Source organism: Lissotriton helveticus, chromosome 2_1 (assembly GCF_964261635.1).
Source record: "Lissotriton helveticus chromosome 2_1, aLisHel1.1, whole genome shotgun sequence".
Classification (NCBI taxonomy): Eukaryota; Metazoa; Chordata; class Amphibia; order Caudata; family Salamandridae; genus Lissotriton; species Lissotriton helveticus.
The window spans coordinates 1,208,097,577-1,208,124,523 of NC_136059.1; the positions used below are offsets into that span (position 1 = coordinate 1,208,097,577).

The following is a 26,947-nucleotide window of genomic DNA, read 5'->3' on the forward strand; positions in this document are numbered from 1 at the left end:
CAGGAAGCTGTTGAAAACTTGGCTCTTCACTATGGCCTATAACTAGCTGTCTCTGGCATAACATTGCATTTACCCACTTACTTCTATAGCGCCGAGGAACCTGTCGGTGTATGTTGCGCTCTACAAATACCCATGTAACATAACATAAAAATAAATCATACAGCAGGCTGAGGGGAAAAATAACATTATAGCCTAGGAGAAAATGAAAATAACAGTTCAGTAGATTGCAAGTTACATCTACCTCCGTTTAGGCCCTTTGCCATCAGATTAGGGTTGAATCCTTGCTATGTGTTATGGTAGTTAATTTAATTGGTTTCATTCTTGTAATGAGAATGCTGGTTTCTGCGTTTTGATCTTTTATTGTTTTTTATTGTTTTTTGGATCTCCAAGAAACTAGGGCCCCCATTAGGATGGCGGGCGGACTTTGCCCGCCCGCGATCCCCGTGCAAAACGGGACCGCCCGCCATAGGAGCGGCGGTCCCGCCTTGACAATTAGGATGCGCCCGCCACACTGGCGGGCGCATCCTGTATTTTTACTATTGTGGTGGGCGGTGCTATGGTAAAAATGCATGTTGTGCATTTCAAAGCACAACATGACAGGCACCGCGTGGTGCCTGCCATGTTGCGCTTTGAAATGCGGGGAGGTACCATAGGTACCCCCCATGTGCACCCCCCACCCCCGGAGTCCCAGGGGGCCCACAACGGGCCCCCACAGGGAGCCTCCGCATGCCTCGCCATGGAAAGGCATGTCTGTAAGCCCATCCTAATATGGCTGGCGGTGTCTAATAGACACCGCCACCATATTAAACATTTTCCGCCCCGGCCACAAGGCGATCGGGGCGGAAAAGCGGCGGACGGTATTTACGTCCGCCGCGGTCCCCCCCCGCCATAGTAATATGGCGGGGGGAAATGGGTGGCGGGCGGGCATTAATGTCGGGCGGATCACCACCGCACCATGGCGGTGGCGATCCGCCCGACATCGTATTGGACCCCTAGGTGTCGCTCAATGCACTGGAAAGAATTGAGGAACACCGATGTTGTTGAGGAATGAACAATCTTGTTTATGAACATGTAAATTAGGGTTCTATTAAAAATCCTGGCAACTCAACTAGGAAGAAATTCTTTAGAAACGTAGAGAGCAAACACAGCAGCGAGGAGACAGAGAAGACAATATCTTGTTTAGATTTGATTATCAATGCTAATGCCATCTTTAAGGACTTCTCTTTCTTCTCTGGCTAAGGTTGGGTTTGGTTCCATTGGACAGGCTCCTTAAATTACAGCCACTGCCTGTGTGATAGTGAACAGTGAATTCTAAAGAGTCACCCTTTCTGACCAAAAGGGACAAGGTAGATTACACCATAAAACAAAGGACTGCAAAAACAACAGTTGATGGACAGAATGCAGAACAATGTCATACATTCACCCCAGTACAGAGATCTGGGCCTAAATCCATCGTTTTTTTGCACTCCACACCACCCCAGTTCAGACATGGCCATATGCAAATTAGCCTTGACCCTGTGCCTCATGGGAACAGTCCAGCCCGAAACGCCAAGCCATGTCTTTCCTGGACCGGAATCAAGCATCCTAGGACCGGTTTCTGGCTATCAGCCGTCTTCAGCCAGGATAGCTTGACTCCAGTGGTGTGGAGAGCATGGGACTCACGTCTGAGCATACCCATCCCACTCGGGGTAACAAATGCAAAAACAACAGTTGATGGACAGAATGCAGAACAATGTCATACATTCACCCCAGTACAGAGATCTGGGCCTAAATCCATCGTTTTTTGCACTCCACACCACCCCAGTTCAGACATGGCCATATGCAAATCAGCCTTGACCCTGTGCCTCAATGGAACAGTCCAGCCCGAACTGCCAAGCCATGTCTTTTCTGGACCGGAATCAAGCATCCTAGGACCGGTTTCTGGCTATCAGCCGTCTTCAGCCATGATAGCTTGACTCCAGTGGTGTGGAGAGCATGGGACTCACGTCTGAGCATACCCATCCCACTCGGGGTAACAAATGCAAAAACAACAGTTGATGGACAGAATGCAGAAAAATGTCATACATTCACCCCAGTACAGAGATCTGGGCCTAAATCCATCGTTTTTTTGCACTCCACACCACCCCAGTTTAGACCTGGCCATATGCAAAGCAGTCTTGAACCTGTGCCTCATGGGAACAGTCCAGCCGGAACTGTCAAACCAGGTCCTCCCTGGACTGGAAACAAGCATCCTAGGACCAGTTTCGGGATTTCACCCATCATCAGTCAGGATAGCTTGAATCCAGTGGCACACTATTTTGCAGCACCCAATCCTCCAACTTATTGAGGACCTAGCGGGCAAAAACCTTTTACACGTTATCCAGAAGGCTTATAGGTCTAATGTTCCGGGAGTTGGCCTTCGTCCCCTTTTTATAATTTGGCATAATTTCAACCCCTAGTCAGGTAGGTAGGATTTGGGCACCAGCAAAAATCAAGTTAGACAGCAGGTTGATGCAAGGAACCCAAACTGTTAGCTCAGATTGGAATAAGTCTCCTGGAATTGTATCTGTCCCTGGGTCCCTCTCTGGGTTTAAGCTCTCTGTAGCAATCAAAGTATCAGCCAGGGAAAAAACGAACTACAAAATAATGGGGTAACCCATGGTAAACCAAAGGACCTGGGAACAGTTTAATATAGAAAACAAGGTGGTCCTAATAGTCATATCTTAGTCACAGAGAAAAGTAACAGAATACGTTATACCAGCTACCAAGTCAATTGGTCCTTGTACGAGAGAGATACCAATGTGTATGTCACAAGGGGAACAAAAGACACAACTTCATTATAGAGACCAAATCAAAATTCTTTATATTTATTTAAACCAACAATGCATTCATCCATTGAAACATGAATTTTGTAGGTTGTTCAAGAGAGTGCATAAGTGTTTGTTCTACGGTGCTCATGTGCAAAGTGAAATAGAAGAAACAACAGAGTAAAAGAAAACAGTTTTATTTTTTGATAAAACACTGGCTGATGTTGCTAGAAGGTAAGGGCCAGTATTTGAAACAAAATATTCTTTTTTTAAATTTCCCGAGTCCTTTTTTAGGGCGTGGTGCTCATGGAATCCAAATTCAGCATTCCAAAAGGGCTAAGCAAGTCAATCCAGGCCACGATATTGGGAAAGTCGATGTTTCGACCTGACTACTGCGTGGAGGGTAAATTAAGACCTCAGCATGGTTTCTATGACGTGAAAATGTACCATGGTAAAGGCACTATTAAAAAAAAACAATCTGGATCCAGGGACTCTGGGGAACTATCGGCTTATCTCCCTCCACGGAGTAATAAGCACAATTCTGTAGAGACATGTCAGTTCAGTACTATCTGAATTCCTAGAATCTAATAATCTGCTTCACCCTACACAGATGGGTTTCGGACCCTACATGGGACAGAGACAGCGCTCCTAGCGGTAGCTGAAGAATCCAGGAGAATCCTTGATCAGGGTGGCGTAGAGGCCATCATTCTCCTGGATCTCAGTGCCGCATTTGATACCATCAACCATAAAAGACTCAGGAGATTAGGAGCACTAGGAGATGTAATTGCCTGGCTACAATCTTCTTAGAGGACAGTTCTTTTCAGGTATTCAAAGCAGAAGCTCTGTCTAAGAGTATGGCCCTCAGATGCGGTGTGCCTCGGGGATCTTCTCTGAGCCCCACACTATTTAACATATATATGAGACCGCTGGACGAGAAAGTCCAGCCATTTGTCCTAAAAATTGTGACTTATGCTGATGATACACAATTGGACATGACGTTAAACCGCCCAGAAAAATTGTCGGCGAGTTTGGGCCCTTGTTTGGAGGAGGTTGCCAAATGGATGGAGCTGTCATGTTTAAAATTGAATGGAGACAAAACGGAGCTCATGCTCCTGGGCAACTCCCCAGCTGCCAATTTGGGGTTACTGTGGCCGATCTGTTTTGGCCCTGCCCCACCACCCAAGAATCAGATTAAAGGTCTGGCTGGATCACTCTCTGACCTTCGGACACCAAACAGCTAAACTGTCCGCAACATGCTATGGCATTATGAGGATGCTTCGGAAAGTTCTTCCTCTCCTCCCGTTCCTCGCAATAAGGATAATGGTCCAGACTCTGATTCTTTCACGCATGGGCTACGGGAACACCCATTATCTAGGAGCTCCTAAGGCCACAACAACCAGACTACAGATCATTCAGAACCACGCAGCCCGTTTGTTCCGAGGCCTCCCATATCGGCAATCGGCTAAGCCTGCCTTGAGATCACTACACTGGCTACCAATAGTGGAGAGAATTGAATTCAAAGGACTGTGCATTGCCCATAAATCCTTCTGGGGAAAGGGACCATGATCAATCAATCTATGATCATCCCGTACCTTCCCAACAGAAACCTCCGCTCTACAAACATGCTGCCTGCCACAGTGCCACAGATAAAGAGAGCAAGAAGCGGCAGCCGCTCTTTCTCCTATAATGTGGCAAGGCTGTGGAACTCCCTTACCCTTCACATATGCCTGGAATCTAACCATCTGGCATTTCGGAAATTAGTCAAAACTTGGCTTTTTAAAGTCATGGCACAGTAAGAGGGTTGCCTTGGTCTGCGTCTACATACAGCGTTGGGATGCCTCAGGGTAGCTATGCACTCTATAAATGTGTCTTTCATTTCATTCATGCGGATCTTCATCAGGACACTATGGATATGGTAAGGCAAACTATAGTTGGGGGCAATTTTAGGGTAACCCAACACAGTCCTCTACAGACACACAGGCTCCAAAAGTCCACGAAATAAAAGTTTCACTGCTGCGGTGTTAATCCATGAACAATGTATTCCAAATCATTTTTATGCAATAAGGAAGAAGCCTATAATACAATATTGAGAATTTATCACTGATGGACAATTTACTTATTATATTGCTTGTCCCTTCTCTGTTACTCATGGGTGTGCCAATCTATTTCCCAACAGCTGTGGACAACCCAAAACAAAGAGACCCATCTTTCCACATTAAACAAAGAGTCACACTTTCCTCCTTTTGTCTTTATCTTCTGTCTTAAGATGTTTCTGAGTTCTTCTGATTTGCATGCGTTCCTCTTGATTGGCTTGGGTTTCTGTGAATTCAGAGGTATTATGAATCCAGGTGTATCCAGCCTCTTTGCTGTATGGGTCTTTTGTTGTGTATCTGTTTGTAGTGATAGGTCTACTAAAGTTCTGGAGGTAGTAGGTTGATTGACTACCAACCCCAATGCATCCTTAAAGTCTTCCTTGGGTTCTTGATAAAATGCAGCAGCAGCCTCATCAGTTCTGGCTGCTTCTAAGATCAACTGCTGAAATTGGCTGATATACCCATCAAGTTCCTATTTACCATGGTTAAGGGGCAATAGTTAGTGTGAGCAGATTGGACAAAATGTTGTTTACTAAACTTGGCTTTAAAATTTGATACTCATGGACTCTGATTTAAAACCAGAGGTGCGGCCCATGCAACAGCGTCCTTTCTAAATATGAACACACAAAAGAGGCCTGTGATGTTTGCCTAGAAAAATGATGAGGTCCGGTTAATAAATGCAAATGGCATTGCACCCAAAAGGTCTGAAACTGGTGAAGGTCCCCTTCAAACTTCTCTGGAAGTGCTAAGATCAAGGAAATAACTGAGTGGGGATTTCATACTACACCAGCTTCCGAGTAACTAGTATTTTTATTGGAATTATTATTTCCCGTGGAAGCAGTTTCTGAGGTTTGAGGGGAAGTAGCAGTGGTGGCAGTTGTAGGGGTTATCTGATTAATGCCGTTAAGCAAAAAATAACTTTCCTTTTGGGCTCAAACTAAGTTTTTTTATATATCTTCATGAAGGCTTAGGCCATTGATTGAATGTGGTTTTCAGAAGGGTTCATGGGCATGGAAAACCACCAGTTTCTTGGTAAGTAGATAAAGTAAGTTGAAAGCTGCTGCAATCCCTCAATACCTACACAGACAACCAAAGAAAAGTAAACAACACAATCCGCTGTAGCAACTGGGGCAAAACAAGAAAAGAGAGCGAGAGAGAAAAATTTAACAGGTTCGCTATCTCAAAATTGATTTGCCTAGGGCTGGGAAGGGAACAGGATAATGTAAGTAGTGGAGGAATGGTAAGTTAGTGAAACGTCTGCAAGGTAAGTGAGAGACCACAGATAGATATACTTTACAGAATCTGACTGAGACAACAGACTGCAACAAAGACTCAGGCTTATAGGCATCAGTATCGGAGGTTTCTATGTCGATACCTCAGGTGACCAGGATACCAGATGGGAAGCTCAGGTTGTCACCACAAGGCCATACAGGGGCTAGGGAGGCAAGGAGGAGACAGTATAACCAAAGGTATCAAGCACAACAACAAGCACTTTAAAGGGTGGAAATAGAGGGAATCCTGAACTCGAGGGATCCAAAATGAAACAAACATGAAATTTGCATGAACAGTTGTGAACAAGTACATAGTAGAGAGCCACAACAACTAACAACATGTTGCAAACTATCGACCCCATGTCAGTTCAGCTTTATATACTGATTCTAATCTTTATGCCCAGGAACTGCAACAGGAACCAATCCAAGTAGTGAGTGCACAAGTGTACTAATATATTATGTTATGTTACATTACATTGCATCATGTTATCTTATGCAATTTGTAAGCACGCTATACCTACAAAGGTTACCTGACCCTGAGCAGGTGTGTCTGCCTAGCCCTGCCTATGTGAGGTTGGTTAATTGAAAACCCAGGTCTTCAGCTTCTTGCGGAGTTCAAGAAGAGAGAAGGAGGCTCTGATGTGGAGTGGGAGATCGGTGGTGAGTAGTCTAGCAGAGGCTGCTCCTCCATGATGGTGGAGGAGCAATACCTCCCTGCTAAAAGAAGAAAACATAAAGGATAATAAAGGCATTTTATTATAAAATGTTTTTTGACTCATGTTGTCTGCTGTCAGGGCGAGCCTTCGGCGGGGCCAGGGAATCCTCTTGTGACAGGCATGGCAGAGGGAGGAGTGGTGGGCACGTTTAAGTGTGCATGTCACTTTGGCCAGCCATCTTAGGCCGGCCAAATCTTCATCTGCCCCTAAATTTCTCCAACCTAGCTGTGTTGCACAGCCAGGCTGGAGAACAGGGCCGGACTGGGAACCAAAACCGGCCCCGGCAAAGTGCTCGGCCGACCCCCGGGGCGAGGTCTGAGCTCTTTGCCGGGGCCCGGTTTTCGGCCGATTTTGTTGCAGGGCTGATTTTGCAGCTATGCTGCATAAACCGCCTTGTAACAAAACCGGCCCCCAGGGGCCCAAAACCGGCCCCCACCCGTGCGGCGCACCGGGGATTGCCTGGTGCCCGCAACGGCCAGTCCGGGCCTGCTGGAGAAACGTCACAGGCTCCCAGGCACTGTCTGAGGAGCAAACCAGGCCACTCAGAACAACCCCAGTGTTTCTCTTATGCTGGGAATGGCATCAGTATATGAGAGGACCGCCTTGATTGGCATCCAACAGCCTGCGCAGTGGGCAGCCGGAGTCGAGGATCGGGAGAGAGGAGCAAGATGGTGACCGTCGGAGCGCGATGTAAGTGCATTTTATTTTTCTGTATTGCATTTTTTTGTGTTCCATCCACCCCCGCCCTCCCGACCAAGCAAACAGCAGCCGCCACTCTAGTGTTCCCGTTTCTTCAGTTTTCAATATCCCGCTCTCTATAGCGTCCAGTCCAGGCTAGCATTATACCTGATCCCATGCCTGTGTCTAACTTGAAATCTGACATTAATCAAGAAAAAGGAAAGCAGCTATGAGTGGATTTTCCCCTCGACACAACGTGCAATTTAATCAAATGTTTTTTCACAAAATTTCATGAAATTTGCCTGTATCTCAAATTAATATTTCATGCAATGGAATTCTCAAAAAGTAGCGCAAGAAGCAGGCAGGAAACGGATTAGAATAGTCGCTCGATAGAAACATTTTCTGTGCATTCCATTCACCCATGGCTGAAAAATACTCAAAAAAGGGCAACATAAAATGTCAAGACATTTCACAAACGTCTAGCTATTCATAATTTTTTTTTAAACATCTGTATAATGAAACTTTGTACCCAGGCCTGGACAGAGTGTGCTCTAGAATATCCGGGATTAAGGAGAGTTACCAAACGCTAGTACGTTTATGGTAATTCCTGGGAAGATTGAAGTTTATTCAAAATCATACACAGCACCTTCTAATCGCAAAGTAAGGCTGCTCAGGGAGTCAGTGTTGTTTTCAAAATCAATCATCTCTTATCTTATGTCAACATTACTTTACTGACTGAAATATCTGTCCCGTATTATTCCTCCAATATTCTACTAATTGTGATGACCATACCACCCATCTGCTACTTTGAGTATACACAAAGTCAATTACCATTTTCAAAGCATGTACTGAGTGTATTCCATCGAGTGACTTTTTTCTCAAATTGTTTTCTCTGGCATTGTATTTGCATTGCTTTGTGGCAACGAAAATATATGATGTAAAATACAGTGTAAAAAATGCCAAAGTCCCCAAAATGCAAGTGGTTAGGAGCAAATGTCCCCATATTGTGCTTGGATGGTGCGGGTTCTGGACGAGTAGCTGAGCTTAACCACTGTTGAAAGATTTCTCATAAAACAACTAATTTGATATATGCCTCCAAATAGAAATTGACAGAGCTGTACCTTATTGTGACTTGAAAATCCAGTCTTTGTTATTTTACAGGTGTCCAGGGTCTTCATCTTGGTAACTTGGTTTTGACGGGCCTGGTAGGTAACTTTGCAGTTACCAGAGACATCCTCCTGTAGAATTGGATAGATTTCGTATTCATTTAATAAAATGCAGCTACCAGTAACTGCTAGCCTCTTTATTTAGGAAACCATTTAAGACATAAGCACATCAAAAGGTGGCTCAAGGAAGGCTTGCTCTGTGTGGGCTCAATTGTGGGGGTCGTTTACTGAGAATAATAGTTATTGCGCTGGCAACTCCCATTACATGAATTCTACCATAACACGTCATATTTCTATTTACATTTTATTTAAAGAAAAGCTTTTCCGGTGCCTTTGGTCTAGATTTTGGGGCGGGCCAACTCTGCTTCCCCGCATGGTCTTTCTTAATATGTTGTGGCACCAAATCTGTATACTGGAGAGAATACAGCGGCATGCCCTCACTAAGGAGTCACCCCTGATGTGCCTACACGATCATTCCTTCTTTTTATGTGCGGAGACTCCACAGTCATAAAGATACTAGTAAAATGCCTTTGTGGATAGCAACCAATTGTGAGCAAACACAAAAATATAAGTTTACCTTTGTGAATCAGGTCCACAATCTTCATTCACATTTGTCCTCTCTTGTACACTTGGAACTCAGAGAAGTGGAAAGCTTTCCTGTTGCTGACTGAGAATCACCACATTTTTGTTTAGGACTTCATAATTCACTCTGTGCTCCTGCCTCAGCCTCTTTTCGTTTTTCCCTTGCCTACTGTAGATACCGCTCTATGAAATCTGGGAGTATTTCCTACACCCTGCCTGCCACCTTGATAGCACATTTAATACAACTGTTTTGGGGAGTAACTTCACAAGTGTTTCCAAGGTAAGAACTGCTAAACAAAACGTTTGTGAATACCCACAGATGTAACATGACACGCATGCTTTCTCATACCTAACCATGTCCTCCCATATTCTAACTACACTTTACAATTATTAAACCTGGATTGATTTAAACCCCAATGCGCCCAGTGCCAAGGCACTCCTCAATAAGGGCCTGTACATATATGGCTAAGCCGGCATCACATTGATGGATCTCCATTTTCACCGTTCACCAACAGCCAGCCTGTACCAACTTAAAAAAAAATCTGCATGATCTATAAAGCTATCACAATGGGCACCCTATCTATTTTGCTGGTAAGCTCACCAACTCCGCTGGCTCTCGGCCCACCTGCAGCCATGACTTTATTTGAATGGATACATAGAAGTGCAATAGAGAGAAAAACAAGACAACAGCCTATTAATTCTATGTACTTCAAAGTCACGGTCGACCTCAACTCTCAGAACCAAGCTACCCCTCCAGTGACTCATTGACTGTGTCCTTGCCTTTGACCCTGATCAACACTCCACTGCCTTTTGCCCAAGTTCACGTTGCAGAAATGCCATATAAGCTCACCTAAGGTACAGTGACATACTCAAAAGCATTTGTAATTCAGATTCCAAAAGCACATTAGTATGCTGCAATGATAGTTGGCCTACCTCATTGGCGGACCCGGAGTTCAGTTGGATCTGGAAGAGGCTCCCCAAACCTCTTTTGATATTTTTGATGATGCTGGGTTCATCTGGATATAAATAAAGACTTTTCACCTGTGGAAATAGAATGATCAACTTTAAATTTCAGCACTCTGATTGGAAATAGTGGCACGCTACATAGCACAGTGTATTTTTCTGAAAATTCTGACTATAGAAATCATGTGTGCTGGTGAATACCTAGAGTTCACCAGTCAGTTCAGCTGACCAGGAAAAGTTCTAAAATAGAGATAAAACTATGATAGTACTTATCTGTAATATTTCCACAATAGTGTAATCCTTCCATGTGTCCTGTTCAGACGCAGAGAAGAGTGCATCAGGGGTCGTACCATACTTAAGGCACATTGCCTCTTTTTGTGCTGCTGCTGCAGAAAGAGGGATAGGTCACCCTATTACATATTTTGTGCTGCCCTAGTGGCAGCAGCAAGCTCGCATCTGCCTTAAGGGCAGTGCCAAACTTGTATCCACCCGGAGGGCCGTGAAAAGCCGCAAGTATGTCTTCCATGGAGCAGGCAGTTGTCTACCTGCACTACAGTGCCCAGATGGTACAGGAAATGGGGCACACAGTGCCCAGGGCATTATATGTAATGCAGGCCATGGAGTCACATTATTTAGAGAGCACACTGGTCCTGTTTGTGCAGCGGTGGACCTCTAAACAAGATGTGCTGGATACAAACAGGGATAGTGCATCCTATGACAGAAAATGCGCTGCTCCCAGGGCATCCATGAACTCTTGTGGCCCTGAGGCAGTTCATTATTGAAAGGCAGTGTGGTGACTGAAGCCATCACTCCACTTTTACAGTGAAGGCAACACCTGGTTTTTCTTCACAAAGGGGACGGTGGGTGGATGGACTGAGTTACTTTGTGGGATACAATCATAGTCTTCCTAAACATGTTGGACCTTTAATAGACTTCAACCAAAAATCTCTGACGAGTTTAGTCCTAGTCTTTGACTGACACTTCCCGATGATGTCACAGGTAGTAGTGTAACGTATCCAGAGGAAATTACCCTATTGGAGAAACACCTAGAGTTTCTAGAAAATTTAAGGGAGCACTCATACCCCAACATAGGTTTCATGCTTCATCATGGAGCTGCCTCCTTTGTCAGAAAGGATTATGGTGATGAATGGACTCTCCAATTACAGGAAGTACTTTATGTGGGGGTAGTGGGAGATTGAGAGTTAAGGTCTAAAACCTCTCAGACGCTCTTCCAAAATGTAATACTTTATTACTGGAGGGCCCAGTAGAAAGTTACAATGAGATGAACATGTGTAAGAGTGTTAGTTCTCTAGGATCATGTAGATCAACTTATTTCAGCATTGTGCGGCCCCAATCCTGGCCCCCAACCGTCACAAGAACCACATTCCCTTAAGTCTATCAATAATCATTCATACAGCACACTGCAATGATACGCTATTCATTCATGTAGTAAGTGCTGAGTTGACTTGCATCTTTGCATCGAGTCCTTGAAATGAGCAGTGCCAATATTAGAGTGAATTGTTGCCCCAAGAAACATACCAGAGGGGTCCCTTTTAGTCACACAGTCATCAAAGGGTTTCACTTGGATGATACTTATTGTGCCGTGCATGTCCTCTAAATGTTCGGGGCCTTTGCGGAGCCAAAGTTTAGTAGACTGCTTCCTTTCTTGGACAATGCAAGTGATGCTTCTCTTTGGGAACAACACTTCCCTGGCACTGGGGCTTCCTCAATGTCTTCCTCATTTCTCCCATCAACCTCATCCTCATTCTTCTCTCAAATACACAGTAGCTGGTGGACTTTCTCTAAGGCTCCGAGGTCAATGTGATAATCTTCTTTCTCTGACTGTTTGTTCAGCTTCATTCCCCTTTGCTTGCACATGCCCCTCAGTTCTCCCATATTAAGGCTCTCCACTTTGGCCAGATTCACCTTCATGTTCCCGAAAACTTTGGGTGCAAAAATAGAGAGCATGAACAGATTCTATTTAGACCAAAAGCCAAATAACAAATTCAATTTTTGCTGTCAATTTCAACTTAAATCACTGTGTGGTACTGCCAAGCAGAAGTCCTGGATCCTACTACTGTACACCTATACACCAATGTAAGATATCCGATTGTAATTTGGGTTGGTGACTGCCCACTTCAAGTAATAATCACAAACTTTATCAGGGTGAATTAAAGTCAACCCTTTGGTAGCTATGTCACAAAGTAGAAAGGCATAACTTAGGGTAATGTGTAAATAAATGTATGCAGCAACAAAACTGTAATACATTCAAAATACAAAACAATACAAATCTCAAAGTGAACTAGAAAAATAAAGTAAAACTGAATACACAAAATAACAAAAATCTAATGAGCAAACCAGAATTTTTATTTTTTATTTTTAAGTAGAAATAGCACTAAAAACCACAATGCACCAATGCTAGTCAAGGGTCATGGTAGACCGGGACGTAGGTGCAATTTGAGGTGGACTGCGATGTAGCACTGGGCAGCTATACCAACCACGCTTGTCTGGGTCAAAAATGTTACCTTCTGACTTATTCCTACTTCTAAAGCCCCCAGGTGCTCATTTGAGTCACTTAGAGACTCACAGGATGCCATCAGAGGCCAACAGCAGGGTCCAGTCCAGGTCCAGTTGCCACTGGTCAGCTGGGTATTTCCAGGAAAAGGCCTTGTGTAGCTTATTGAATCCCTATAGCTTGAACAGGAGGTCAGTTTTATGACCGATGGAGCTCATGGAGAACAAGAAGGAGCAGGTAAAGTCCTTCAGGACTCCTCTCAGGTCACAGAGAGCAGGTTCATCCCTCTTCTGATCTTCCACAGGTCCAGGAAGTGTTCTGAAGTGGGTGCTTGGACATGCCATATTTATAAGTTACTAACACCTTTCTGAAAAGGGAGAAGAGGAAACAAGAGGGAGGAGGGCTGTCACAGAATGCACCTTCCCACACATAATCCTAAATACACAAAGCAATCGTGACTAGACTGTAGGAGTTTCCCAGAGGAAATTACCCTACTAGACGAAGACTTAGAAGTTCATGTACATGTGTTCAAGAGGACCCAGAAGTGTCAAAAAACTGTAAGGTGAGGCCTCACAGACCAACCAAGGGAGCAGGGCTTCATCATGGGGTTGCCTCATGTGTTGGAAATGATTATAGTGACGAATTGGCTCCCTGATTACAGGCAGTACTTTGAATGGGTTAGTGCAGGTTCCAAATTTACAGTCAGGAGGGCCCTTGATATGGATAAATGGGGTGAAGATGCATAGAATACATTGTGATATTATTTTATGATGGAAAGTAAGAGTGCTCCTTCACATTTTCTTCAAGTTGCAGGTAATCCACCTATCAAGTGGAAAACATGGTTTACATATTTTACCAAATATTTAAGTTCCATTTGGGGTAATAGATATTGCCCAGAAAAAAAAGGTTTCTGTTGGAACATATTCTGTGGCTTTGAAGAGCCGGCAATTTATGAACATTTGCCACCTTTTCAACTGTCAAAAGAGGAAGATACGTGAGATGAGTATCAGGAAGCAGTCCAGCATGCCCAGTGTGGTGGGCACCATGGGCTGCCCACCACAGGGTGTACAGTTATCCCCACCCATCCCTTTTTGCTATGTGAGCCTGTGTACGCTTTCGGTATACAGGCTCCAATAGAGTTCAATGGGAGTCCGAGCGAACCCAGTCCGTTACCATACAGGTGCATCGTACTCGTTCGGTCAGACTCTCACAGAGCGAATCGCTAGGAAAGTCCTCCAGATCCGAGTCGTGTGGAGAGCTTTCCTAGCGAACTCGGAATCGGGCCCATAGTAGTAAACTTAGATGTGTGAGGATCTCCCCATAGAAAAGATAGGATATATGGAGTTTTACACTTGCAGGTTTGTGAATATCATTTCATAGTTGTTTGGGAGTACTCTTGTAGTACTACTAAATGCATTACAAAAAGCAGTTAATGAATAAGCGGTCAATAATTTAAGCAGTATGTAGGAAGAGGGGTTGTGTAACCATGTATTATAGTGAATATAGTGCCTCCTGCAGCATGTTTTGAGGATACTGCAAGCCACCTTGGAGTTCCATGACCTTGTAAAGGACCTCACCTTTTAGCCTTGTTCTTCTAGATTGCAATGGAACACCCATGTTTCTTACAATATTCTTATTATGTATGGCAGGGGGTACTTCATCCCATGTGGGGCTCTGCAATCCCTGGATAAATGCATGTTTTTTAATTTTGTGAAATTGGCGACTTGTGATGCACTCAGTCGCCGATTATATAGAAAAGGCATCAGAACTTGACTGTAATAAGCTATTGCAGTCGAGTTCTGATGTAACAATGCCTGCTGCCAGAGCCAGCAGCCAAGGTGGAAGGCAGGTCAGGTCAATTGGCGTAGCTTGGCAATTAAGACTGGAGGTGTGGGATTCAGATTTTCCAACAATTACGCTGCCATGTAATGTTAAAATACATAATACGACAAGCAGAGCGTATGAGAGTGGCTTAAGGGGCAGTGGAATGGGAGGGAATGCGGTTTGGTAGAAGTGCTAAGTGAGAGATAACACACAATTTTGTAAAATAACAACATTTTTAAGACTTTCTAAACAGATAGAGAAAGAGAGTGTGTGTAAGTTTTTGTTTGTGCGTTTATAAAATTCCGACAGGCACCTTACTATACCCGTACCCAACAATATACCAGAAAATACATTTATTAGGGGGGTGTAACATCCCATACACCCTCCATAAAGCTATGCCCCTGGTCAGGTCACAAGCACAATTTAAATAGCTGTTTAAGTAACCTTTGTTTCTTCTGCTGTTTTTCAGTGACAAGCAGAAAGAGCATGTTTATTTTTTGCACTCCTTAGATAAATATAGGAAAGTTAAAATCAGAATATTTTTGCATGTTTCTAAAAATGTGAGTTATTGCAGTTTTTCTTTTAAACTGATGTATTGAACAGTTTCTAATATTTTATATGTAACAGGTTTTTGATGTGTTAAATTTGCAATTAAAGTTTTATTTTTATTCTTTATGTTTGCAAACACGAACTCTCTTCTATATGAAAGAGTTACGCACCAAGGTTTAAGTGGTTTGTGGTAAAAGATAATGATGTGACCATGTTTTATATGGGATAAAGTGCACTCTGGGGTACATGATAAGGATACTGCAAGTCACCCCAGAGCTTCATATCCTTATAAAGGAACTCAGCCTTCGGTCTCGCTCTTCTATATGGTTATGGAACTCCTCAGTGACTTGGAATATCCTTATAGTGTAAGGCAGGGGGTACCTTTCCCTTATACATGTACAGAAGCAATTGTGCAATATATTGGAGACAAACATTTTTATATGATTTGCCCAGATTATGTGGAAGTTTTATTTCTGAAAAAGATTCTGATGCTGATGGATTGATTGATAAATAGTCAGGAGCAACACAGTGAGTTACTCAAGATTACAGTGAGCATCAACAAGCTGCTGGAACTTCATCTCTTGTAGCACAAAACCTGGTTTGCCTGTCCATTTTCCATTCTGCCCTGCCCACAAATGCTACAGCAAGTTATTTCAGTGTCCACTGTTCACCTTGTTTTTTTATTAGTTTCATAGCTTTCAAATTTGCAGCAAATCTGTCTCTTGCATAGGGTATGATTGTTATGTCTTATGCACAATCTCTTTCAGCAGGTTTCTTTTTCTCTCATCCATGGAGTCTTCTTCTTTTTCTCTCGCCTTGACTTTTATCTTCTTTCGCAGTTTTTTGTACTAACACTCCCATATCCACTATCTCATCTATTACCTCAATAAACCTTGCATTTTGATCTAAAGGTGGGGTTCTTCATTGCAACTGCAAACGTCTTTAAGTGCCTGGTTAGTAGCTCATGTCATGATTAGCATATTCATTTAGTCCTAGCCTTTTAGCTAAAAGTACCTTCATGCTTCTAACCTTAGCCTTTGGAAGCTTTGAAAAAACGAGTAAAGATCTCTGCTCTAGTGATTTCTTTTAAGGATGCATTTTTGTAAAAAGTGAACAGAAATAGTTAATTTTTCTTCATGTCTGGGATAAAGTGAAACACAAAGTCCTGTAAGTAACAGGTAGTTTCTAATTGTTTCCAATGATTAGCTAAAGTCAGAAGTGCTCTGATTTTCCCACTGCAGTCTTTACTGAGACTTAGAGCTGGATGCAATATTAATGAAACTGTACAAACATTTGAGGCTGTATTTTAGGAAGTGCCCTTGAGGTACAACGGGCATGAGTGCCCACTTCTCGTGGCCCTGGGGCACTTTGGTATTACACAACTGGCTGAAGAGGCTTGCAGGGCCCTTCTGTAATACAGATAGTGCTGGCACACATGAAACTCTGGAGCTTTGCTTGGGGTAGGGTGCCTTTGTCTGGATAGTGGCATGGCGCATGCAAATAAGGAAAACACCTTGCTTCTGCACCCATGACCTATAATTAGGCTTTCCTGTTTTCAGTTTCTATTTTTGGTAAATTCTGGTGGGGTTTTTTCAGTTTTTTCAATACCTTAAAAAACAGTGGTTATTAGTGGATACACATTTTCGCGCCATTCAAAACAGCAGAAACAGTGTTTTTCCGGTGTTTATGGAAAGTTTTGCTTTTAATTATTGCTTTCTTTCTGCACTGATAGTGCAAGTGTATACATAGCATGTGTACAGGGTATATGAGTCTGAATTCATTTGTATAAATCAAACTTATTGTAGTACACCATACAATACTTCTTTAGTGAGTCTTTGGTCATGCGCGCTCGCTCTTTCCTTCCTTAGTAAACTTTTATCTGTGAAAAGGCCCTCTCAACACTGGCACTTGAGACTGGCAACGCCAAAACAGCCAGTACACAATTTGCTAACTCTGGCCAATGACATAGCTTTCCATGCCAATACTGGTGCACCTGACGATTGTGATTGTATAGGACATGTTCTGCAACATATGCGTTGAATTGGGCACATATGCCCTCAGTTATTTAAGCGAATGAAGCAGTACTTTTCAAAGTCTGGAGAAAATTCAGAAGGGATCTAAAACTTGTGCAGAGTACCTCAGTGAGGCCTCATTAACTTCAAATGCAATGGTTGTTGAAGAGACATTTCTATTCATCATTGCAAGCCATTTCCCATAGACTGTAAAATAAAATGCCTTGAATTGCTCCTCAACATTTCTTTGCTTACCAAGTGGCATGAATTCTAACATGGAGTATGTTGCAGTGCAAAAGTCACTAAAAGTGTCGCTCAGCCTAGTCTCAGGGAGATATTTCATATCTACACCATTTACGCTGAACACTTGGTGGGCAGGGGTGTTTTCAGACTCTAGTATTTTCATTAAGTCCACTACAGCAGTCCTGTAAAAACCTAAGCATGCAGTAGACTGTACTTTTTTCACATCACTATCCATATGTGACCAAAGATCAACACATTTCTTGCCTTTGGCATCATCACTAAGCAACAATTCTGTAAACGGTCGCCACATGGATAATATGGCATTCACAGCTTCTAGGACTGATGCCACACAAAGCTCAAATTAGAAATATTTACATTTTAGTTCCCATGCATAACGAAACAGTGTACCCGAAAGACTACAAAGTCAATAGCATTTTTCATTACCTCTGAAGATTGTAAAGATGCTTTTAACATACCATCTAGCAAGTGACAAGGATCTCTTACAGGAAGCACTTCAGCTCAGGTAGCTATTTTGACAGGTAATCATACAAATTTTTCATATACGTAGCTCGAACTACTACAAATACAAGCAATATCACTCCAATCTTTATTGAACTTGGTGGGACCTTTTTCCAGCAACATTCCAAGTGACAACGCGTTCCATGTTTACCAACGTCTGGTGCCATGTTTTCACCACTATCTCAGATGCTTGGTGACAACATTCTTTTCATATATACCTGTCACTACACTTTGCATTGAAAGTTTAAAGCCTGGGGTATTTGGCAATTCACCTACAATCAATACTGACTCGCTAGAAAAGGTGGCTGATGTATCAACGGATTTCGCCTATTCTCGGTCTGGGGGTAAATGTGATGGTACATATTGGGAAAGATTATTATAATACCAGCCACTTTACTTATCAGTGAAATCAAATGTAGCCAAAATATCAAATATGATTTTGATATTTCCTGATTCTCTACAGCTTTTAAAAATAACTAAATAAGACCTAAAACATGCAATATTTTAGTAACATCCCTTCACAACAAAACTCAAGCAGCTTAATGTTATCCCATTTTGTCTTGCTGCTGCCTTGTATAACAAAGTTGCATTGTATTGGCCCCTTCAGGAAGAAATATAAATGACTCTTTCACTCATCTTTTCCTTTCTTAGAATGGCACTTAGTTTGTGGTTGAGAAGGTGTTTTTTCAGTGTTGATATATTTACATCGGTGATGTCTATTTTCCTTTCGGTGGGGTTTTATCAGTTATTATAGGTTTAAACCTAAAACCAGACAGCCTACCTATAATGGACGCAAGTGCAATGGCAAGGAGGCTGTCAGGTGCACTGACTGTGATGGAGCAAGGATTTGCATGTAATGCGACTTGCTTGTATTCAGTCCTCTCAACATAACGTTAATACACTAATCAACATGTTTGTCTTATTAATATTGCATTTCACAAAACATTGGGTATCTAGAAGATGTATGCATATGTGCTTTTACTAATGTTAATCTGCTTGCAAATAAAATGGCCGCTGCTACGCGGGATTTCTTACTGCGCATGCGTCTGTCACACTCACCTGACATGACGTACTCTTTGCTTTGGAGGGAATCTTTTGCTTCTGCGCATTAAAACTAGGATGGCTGCTCTGTGTTACAGCATGCATGAAGCTTGCACTGCTGATTTTGCTAAGCTGTTTGTTCTGCCTAATTTCTAATGCAGTAGTTAAAATAAAGTAATGGGAATAAAATAGAAATAAGTGGTATACAGTACATTAATTTTTCTGTGTTCTAAAACTGTTTCTTTTTTTTTTTCATGTAACGATAATCTTGGGCCTGGGAGGTGCTATTACTCCATCTTGAAAACCCACATCGTGTATGTCTAACTCTAAAGAGAACTGAAGTCATCCAACCTTGAAGCAATGCCAAGCTACCGCGCACTAGAAGATGCGCATGGGAAAACAAACTTTTGAACCCAAACGGAAGAAAACTTGTTAATATGTTATAACAATGTATTTGTTAATAGAACATTCATTGTCGGGTGGAATAAAAAATATGTGGGAAAATAAATTGATGGGTGGGAAAGCAAACATTAATATTCATTCTGAACGCTTTAGTGTGGTGTGATGACCTCTACTCATTCTTTGTCCAATCAAAATTGGGGATCCTTACACTTGCAACATTGAGGGGTGGTACACTGACCTGGAAAATAGTATAACTAGGATAGGCTTAGTGAGTTAATTTGTCAGACTTGTCCGAATAGCTGACCTGTCACTGACCCAACGCACTTAATAGGTGATCGAGAGCAGAGGTGCTGGCAGAGCCCTCTATCAGAAGGTTAGAAACCCAGATCGGGGTTTGAAAGCTGAAGTGCTACCGAAGCACTTTATCGGAGAAATCGATAACTTTTACCGGGTTCTGGCTGTTAGCTGCAGAGAGGGAGTAAAGCAGGCGTTGCAACTTTTACTGCGGGAGCGGGTCTTAGCCCTTGGTGGTCCTGTCCTGATCCAGTTTGGCTTTACCTGTCCTGATTCCGATTTGCACCTGCCTGCCTTTATGGTGCCTGCACTTTCGGGGTTCTGTCCTTTAAACTGACCCGTGGCCAGGGTTAGTTCTTCACACCATTCTAGGTAAATATTAAATGTGGGTATTGTCATTGTACTGTTTCCTTCTCTCTTCCCACCCTCCTGTCAAATGCGTAAAGACTGCTTTATAAAAGTTCTGCATGTTTTCGTTTTAATCATTATTTTCCTAATTGAGAATTTCCTAATATTCAATGCTTGGATCATGACATTTTACATTTTTTAGATAAAGAGTTTAAACCTTTTCCGAGTTGTGGTTATTTATGAGTGTAAATGTTCTTTTTCTACCTATTATTCTAACACCTTTGATTCCTTAAGACTTTAGGTACCGATGATGAGAATTGGTAAGACAATGGTATAGGTCCTAAATGAAATTTATAAATCACTGATTAGAGAAAGTGCACAGGTTACCTGATTAAAACTCATCATATGTTGTTTATGGCCCAGGTGAGTATGGTAATCTGAGTCGGGTGACCTGCGCGCTCTATCAGTATTTCTTTTGGTAGCAGAGGATGGTTAGGGTTTAGTTAAGATAGGTAGTTAGTTGTAGTTAGTTGGTTAATGAAAAATATATTTGCATTTTGAAATTGTATTATTGATTGTATTGATTTATGTATTAACATAAAATTGTTCGTACCTGTTATATGTTTTGTCTAGAATCCCCGGGGGCAGAATAGCGGGTGGCAAATAGAAGCCACAATGCAGTGAGGTCACTTACCTGTAGGAAATAAGTGCATGGTTAGGTAAAGCAGGAAGCACTATTTAGGGATTTTCTGTATGAATGTGTGAATAAATGATAGCAAAGAGTTAGCTGGCAAAACTTTTTGTGTGATATCACCTAGAAAGGGTCACACGGAAGGAGTAGCAGGTTCGTCTGAACTTGATTGATAGCAAAAGGGTTCGCTGGTGAAACTTTGGCCTTAGTATATCCCAGAAGTGATAAGTCTAAAGGAGTAGCAGGTTCGCTAATGCTTGCATGAAGGGTAGATGGAAGGGATCTACTCGTAGTATATGAAGAGTAAGCGGAAGGGATTTACTCGTAGTGAGTGAAGTATATCTTTCCTTTGATTTAGTCATTCAGGTACAGTGGCGAATGTTTTTATGTTGTTGAATAACAAAATATGCATTAACAGCAAAAGAAATTAAGTACTCGTATTACCTTGCAAAGGAGGGAGTCAGTTGCAGAGCTGCTCTGACGTCACTCAGAGCCGCGCTGGTATTGGTTGAGACAGCGGGTGTGTAGCTGAGGTAATAATTGTAAAGGAGGGGTGAGTAGAGGAGCATGAGAACTAGTCTCACGAGAAAAGCCGCGCACTTATTGGTTAGATTTATTTGAATTCTAAATTTTGATCGGTCATTGAAAAATAAAAGACACGGTGGTATTGGAAATAATTTTGTAAACAAATTGAGAATATCAAGAAGATTTGCGTTCAAAATATATGTGGCATATAGGTCCGCTTGTGGGAAATAGACCCGATAGGAGATATTTAGGGTTTGCACAAGAACAGCATATAAGAGGAAGACCTTTTATCATGTACGGAGGAAAAAGGAAAATGTCATACATTAAAAGAATTCATAATTATTTCAAGAAAGATAAAGCAATTAAAACAATAGAAGGGAATATTATTCCACCACCAAATACGCCTGCATCATATATGATGGTTGAAAGGGGCTATCACACTTCTGTGTGGTTAGAGAATTGGATGGAGTACACCAAAGATGATGGTGTTTTAGCATTTCCAGAAAATGGTACGTTTAATGGTAGAGTTTTGTACAATTTAAGAACTCACATTAATGAATTAGACCCCAGACCTAGATTAACGCAGTATGAGGCATTGGAAGAATGGGAAACTGAGGCTTTTGAGCGAGATAGACTCAGAAGTAATGGTAATTGGAGTAAGTTTTATCCCCGATTTCCAAAAGATACAAGAGATAAATTAATGAAACAATGGAGACAGTCAATGTTAGTGGAAGGGTTGTGTCCTGTATTAACTTTAGAAGAATCCACTGGAAGTAAAAAGGACTGAGAAAACGAAACATTTAATGACTTGTGGTGAATCGGATGTTGATTATTTGGAGGATTTGTTATTGAAAAATCCACCACCTTATAATGAGGAACCAAGCACAGTTAATCCAAATGCTCCATTTCTGAAAGCACCTCTGATTCCACAAGTGGTACATGAGACTTTGTTAGAAAAAGTACTGCAAGACAGGGAAAGAGAAGCATTAAATAAACAGAGAAGTGAGTTGATGCAGACAATTTCCCAATTAAATACAAGTCCTGAAGCCCTAACAATTCCAGTAACTATTGGCTCAGTTGTTCCTTTGTACGGAGATAAGCAGACTAGTCCTAAAACTCCCGTTTTGACTACACAAGTAGTTCAGCCAAGAAAAGAACCCTTAATAATTGATGATCAAGCGAGTGAATGTGAGTCAGTGATTTCCCTCATGGATTTGCCCATAAGAGAACCAGTGGGTGACTCGGTCAGAAAAACCACTCCTATAAATTCAAGAGAAGTACAAATGGAGACATCCTCAGGTACAAGAAATACCACAGTAGTAACCCCAGAAGAAATAGAGAGATGGACACGAGAAATAGAGAAGCCAAATTCACAGCCTAAGGTATTAGATATATTTAAATTAAGAGTCGAATTAGAAGAAATGATGGCTGGAAATGTGGGAATAGACAGATTAAATACATTCAGTGAAGATGAATTGTTGTTCAGATGCAAAAGTATTACGAGACATACAAGAGTGTTTCATGAAAAATTAATGGATATGGCAGCTAACATGGGAATTGACATTGCCAAATCTAAAGTGTTACAGAAACCACATCGAGCTGAATTTTCTTACAAAGATTTGGAAAATATGAATGTGTCAGGTAGAAAGGTACAGATCAGGGAGCTTATGACATTATTGCAAAAATGGGGTGACATAGAAAAATGGAAAACTAGGTGGGCAAAGAAAAAGAAGAAGCCTGATCCAAACAAACTGCATCCGAATATGTGTTAAAAGAAACAGACAAAGTGGAAAGGTTATGTCCCATGAGAGAGGTACCAGGTGGAGGTTATGTACATGTCCCATGGTCCCGCCAGGATATTTTGTCATTCACAAATGATTTCCCAAAACTTCGAGAGAAGCCTGTAGAATGGTACAGACAAGTCGAGAGATGTGTGAAGGTTTCGAAATGTCTTTTGAAAGATTTAGATGGACTATTTGACATTGTTGTTCCTGTAGATTTGTGGACAGAATGTAAAATTGCTATTGATTGGCCTAGTGATGAGTATCCTAGAGATTCGAAGACAGGGGCGCCTTCTGATGAGGTGATGAAGAAGTACAACAAGGTAATACTTTACCTCAAAGGAAAGGTGTCTGCAAAAGAGACAGATTGGACTAGGATAGATAGAACCACTCAGAATAAAGATGAATCTGTACATGCATATTATGAACGTCTGTTACAAGTATTCAAAAAGTATAGTGGTTTAGATAATATCGATATGAAAGACATGACGCATTTCATCTATCGGTTTGTGTCAGGATTAAGGCCAGAAATTTCGCAATGGATTGAAGACCGTAAAATTTGCTGGTAGGCCAAACCAATTGATGAAATCCTTAAATATGCAAAATATTGTGAAGATGAACTCGACAATAAACTAAAAGTATTACAAAAAAAAGTAATGTGGGCACAAGTGAAATTAGCAGAGCAACAGGAACTCCAGTTAAGCCAAATAAACAATAACCAGACTCAGAGTGATGGAAATGGGGGTAAGCCAAGAGGTAAATTTAATAGAGAAGAAGCCAAAAAGAAGTTTCCCTGTCACGGGTGTGGCAAGTTGGGGAACTGGAAGAACAAGTGTAAGGCTGTGCAAAATGGTAATATGCAAAATAATGATTTAAATCCACAGATGCAGAATGAGGTGCCATGGAAACAACAGCAGCAGGTAATACAAAACCAGTTACCCCTTGCACCTATGCCAAATTTTAGGAGCAAAGCACACCAGAGTGTGAATACCACAAATTGGGAGGGAAGTGAAAGGAGAGACACAGCAACGTCACAATTTCTTTTGAGTGATACGTTTTTCAGTGAGGACACATACTGACGGTTCCTGAGAGGGGAGGACAAGGAGTGCGTACTTGATGCCTCCTTGCCGGTAGATCAGTCAGGTTCAGACATTGAAGGAAAGGTTGAAGGAAATGATGTCACCTTTCTATTGGATACTGGTGCTACCCGTTCTACTGTGAAAACAGCAGACGTTCCAAACCTACCCCTCTCGGGAGAAGCGATCCAACCAGTGGGCGTTTCAAATAAACAAATTAGTACCCCAGTCACAGAACCAATGGAAATTAGAATAGGTAATTTTAAAGAAATGCATAGATTTGTCGTGTGTGATTCAACTCCAGTAAACCTGTTAGGTTGAGATTTGTTGTGCAAAATGAATTGCACCATTTTTTGCACCCTGAGTGGTGTTGAAATTCAAACCCCAGATGAAGACGGAGTTTATGAATTAATGTTAGCAAAACAAGAAACAGAGAATAAAGAGTTAACCATAGAAGACTTACCAGAAGAATTCCAACAGACTCTAAATCATAATGTATGGGATTTTCCAGGAAAAGATGTAGGATTAATGGCAAATGTCGATCCAATAAAAGTGACAGTAAAAGAAGGTGCAGTTTACCCAAATACTCGACAGTACAAAATGAGCCCAGAAATAAAAGCAGGTGTTGCAACAGAAATAAAGCGTTTGGTTGAAGCAGGCATTTTACAAGAAATAATGAACAGTCCATGTAATTCGCCCATAATTGGCATAAAGAAGCCAAGTGGCAAATATAGGGTGTACAAGACCTCCGCAAGATTAATAGGATTGTTCTCCCGTGCTGTCCAGTTGTGTCAAATTCTGCAGTGATTCTGTATCAGATACCGTGGGAAGCTGGATGGTTCACCGTATTGATCTATGCCATGCATTTTTCTCGATTCCATTGCATCCAGATAGCAAATTTCTTTTCTCTTTTGAATTTGACAGTCATGTGTACGTATGGAACCGCGTTCCTCAGGGGTATACAGAGAGTCCATCGATTTTTAATCAGATTTTGAAAAAGTGCCTTGAGTCTTTGGTGCTGCCCGGACAGTCAGTACTGGTCCAGGATATAGACGACCTATTGGTGGCGTCTAAAACTCAAAATGACTGTATTGTAGATACCATTGCCTTGCTGAATCATTTGGGTGAAGGAGGGCATAAAGTGTCACCTGAGAAATTACAGTTTTGCACCACATCAGTGAAATATCTGGGGCACCAAATAGAAAGAGGTGTCAGAAGGGTTACCTCAGAAAGAATTAGATTAATCAAAAACATGAATTTACCACAAACTCAGAAACAGATCAGAATGTTTCTTGGAGTTGTAGGTTACTGCATGCAATGGATTGTGGGATTTGCAGTCCTAGCAAAACATGATACAAATGACAAAGAAAAGAGCAAAAGACCCAGTGGAATGGGATGATGAAAGCATGACTGCTTTTTTGAAATTACGAGAATATCTGTGTACAGCTCCAGCATTAGGGATGCCTGACTATTCAAAAGACTTTGCACTATTCTGTGATACACGAGATAATTGTGCACTTTCAGTTCTGACCCAAACTCACGGTCTGAAGAGACGTCCTGTGGCATATTTCTCTTCCGCACTAGACCCAGTAGCATCTGCATTGCCAGGATGCCTGAAAGCAGTAGCTGCAACCTGCATGAGCCTTGAGCAAAGTGAGTCCATTGTTATGGGACATCCAGTAACAGTGTATGTTCCACACGCAGTTATGATTTTGTTAAAAAGGACCAAGACTCAGTATCTCACTCCTAGTTGGCTGACTAAGTATGAGCGAATCATTGTAGGTGCAGGAAATGTAACCATTGCCAGGTGTAATATTCTGAACCCAGCAACACTGCTACCTAATTCACACTTTCCAGAAGTGAAGGGAGAAGTCGAACATGATTGTATCGACTTAACTGAATACAGTACAAAACCACGTCCTGACATAAGAGAAGAGCTGTTAATTGATTCTGAATATGAGCTATTTGTGGATGGTTCATGTATGAGACATGAGGAAGGAGGTTTGAGCGCTGCCTATGCAGTGTGCATGTTGGGGGGTCCAGTTGGGGGGTCAGTTTTCCCTACGCTTATCTCCTACTATCTCTTTATCTGGCCTTCTCGTGTACCGGCCTCCCGCAACGCTAGGTAATTTCGTAGACTCTTTTATTGAGGTAGTGATACCATTGGCTGCCGCGTCCTCCAACTTTGTAGTCCTCGGGGACCTCAATCTACATTTTGATGATCCCTCTGATGTAGTGGCGAGAGATCTACAAAGTATGCTGGCTGCACTCGATCTCCATCTTGTGAATGTCGGTAGTACCCACAACAGGGGTCATCAGCTGGATGTTGCCTTTGCCAACTCTGAGAACCTGCAAGCCCTCCAGCCGCTGGCGCTCCCCTGGACGGACCATTATCTAGTCCCTCTTAGATGGCAGCTGGGGAAGTGGAGAGACCCTGCTCCTAGACAGCATACAGTGGAACGACTCTGGTCAAGGTTGCCAGTGGATAATTGGGCGGCAGAGTTAGCAAGAACCTGTCCTCCCCCTGCCACTGACCCCATTATTGCTGACCAGCATATAGGTAACTGGTTGACTAATACCTTGGATTTATTGATTCCTAAAAAGAGAAGGCTCATTAGGGAAAGAAGAGTTGGTTCCGCTCCATGGTACACTCCCGAACCTAGGGGTCTCAGAACACTATGCAAGAGACTAGAACGTGCATGGAGGAGAAAGCGGACGGAAGACTGTCGATTAGACTATAAGAGAGCGATGAGGAAATATAAAAACGCGCTGAAGGACGCCAAAAGGAGCTTCTTCAGCGATAGGATCGAGAGGGCAAGCAACTCACCAGGGGAATCCTTTAAAATTTTTAAGGAACTCCTGAAAGCCCCAG

At 42.2% G+C, this 26,947-nt stretch overlaps 1 protein-coding gene across 1 annotated transcript in view; it reads right to left on the reverse strand.

Moving 5' to 3' along the window:
• The window catches only part of MTTP (microsomal triglyceride transfer protein), a 324,058-nt gene that overhangs the window by 163,992 nt on the left and 133,119 nt on the right, over positions 1-26,947 (reverse strand). The window contains exons 4-5 of the mRNA XM_078676089.1: positions 10,226-10,333; positions 8,666-8,782 (exon numbers count right to left, since the gene is read on the reverse strand). Coding sequence (XP_078532215.1) covers positions 8,666-8,782; positions 10,226-10,333 — 225 coding nt within the window. The remainder of the gene's footprint in view (positions 1-8,665; positions 8,783-10,225; positions 10,334-26,947) is intronic.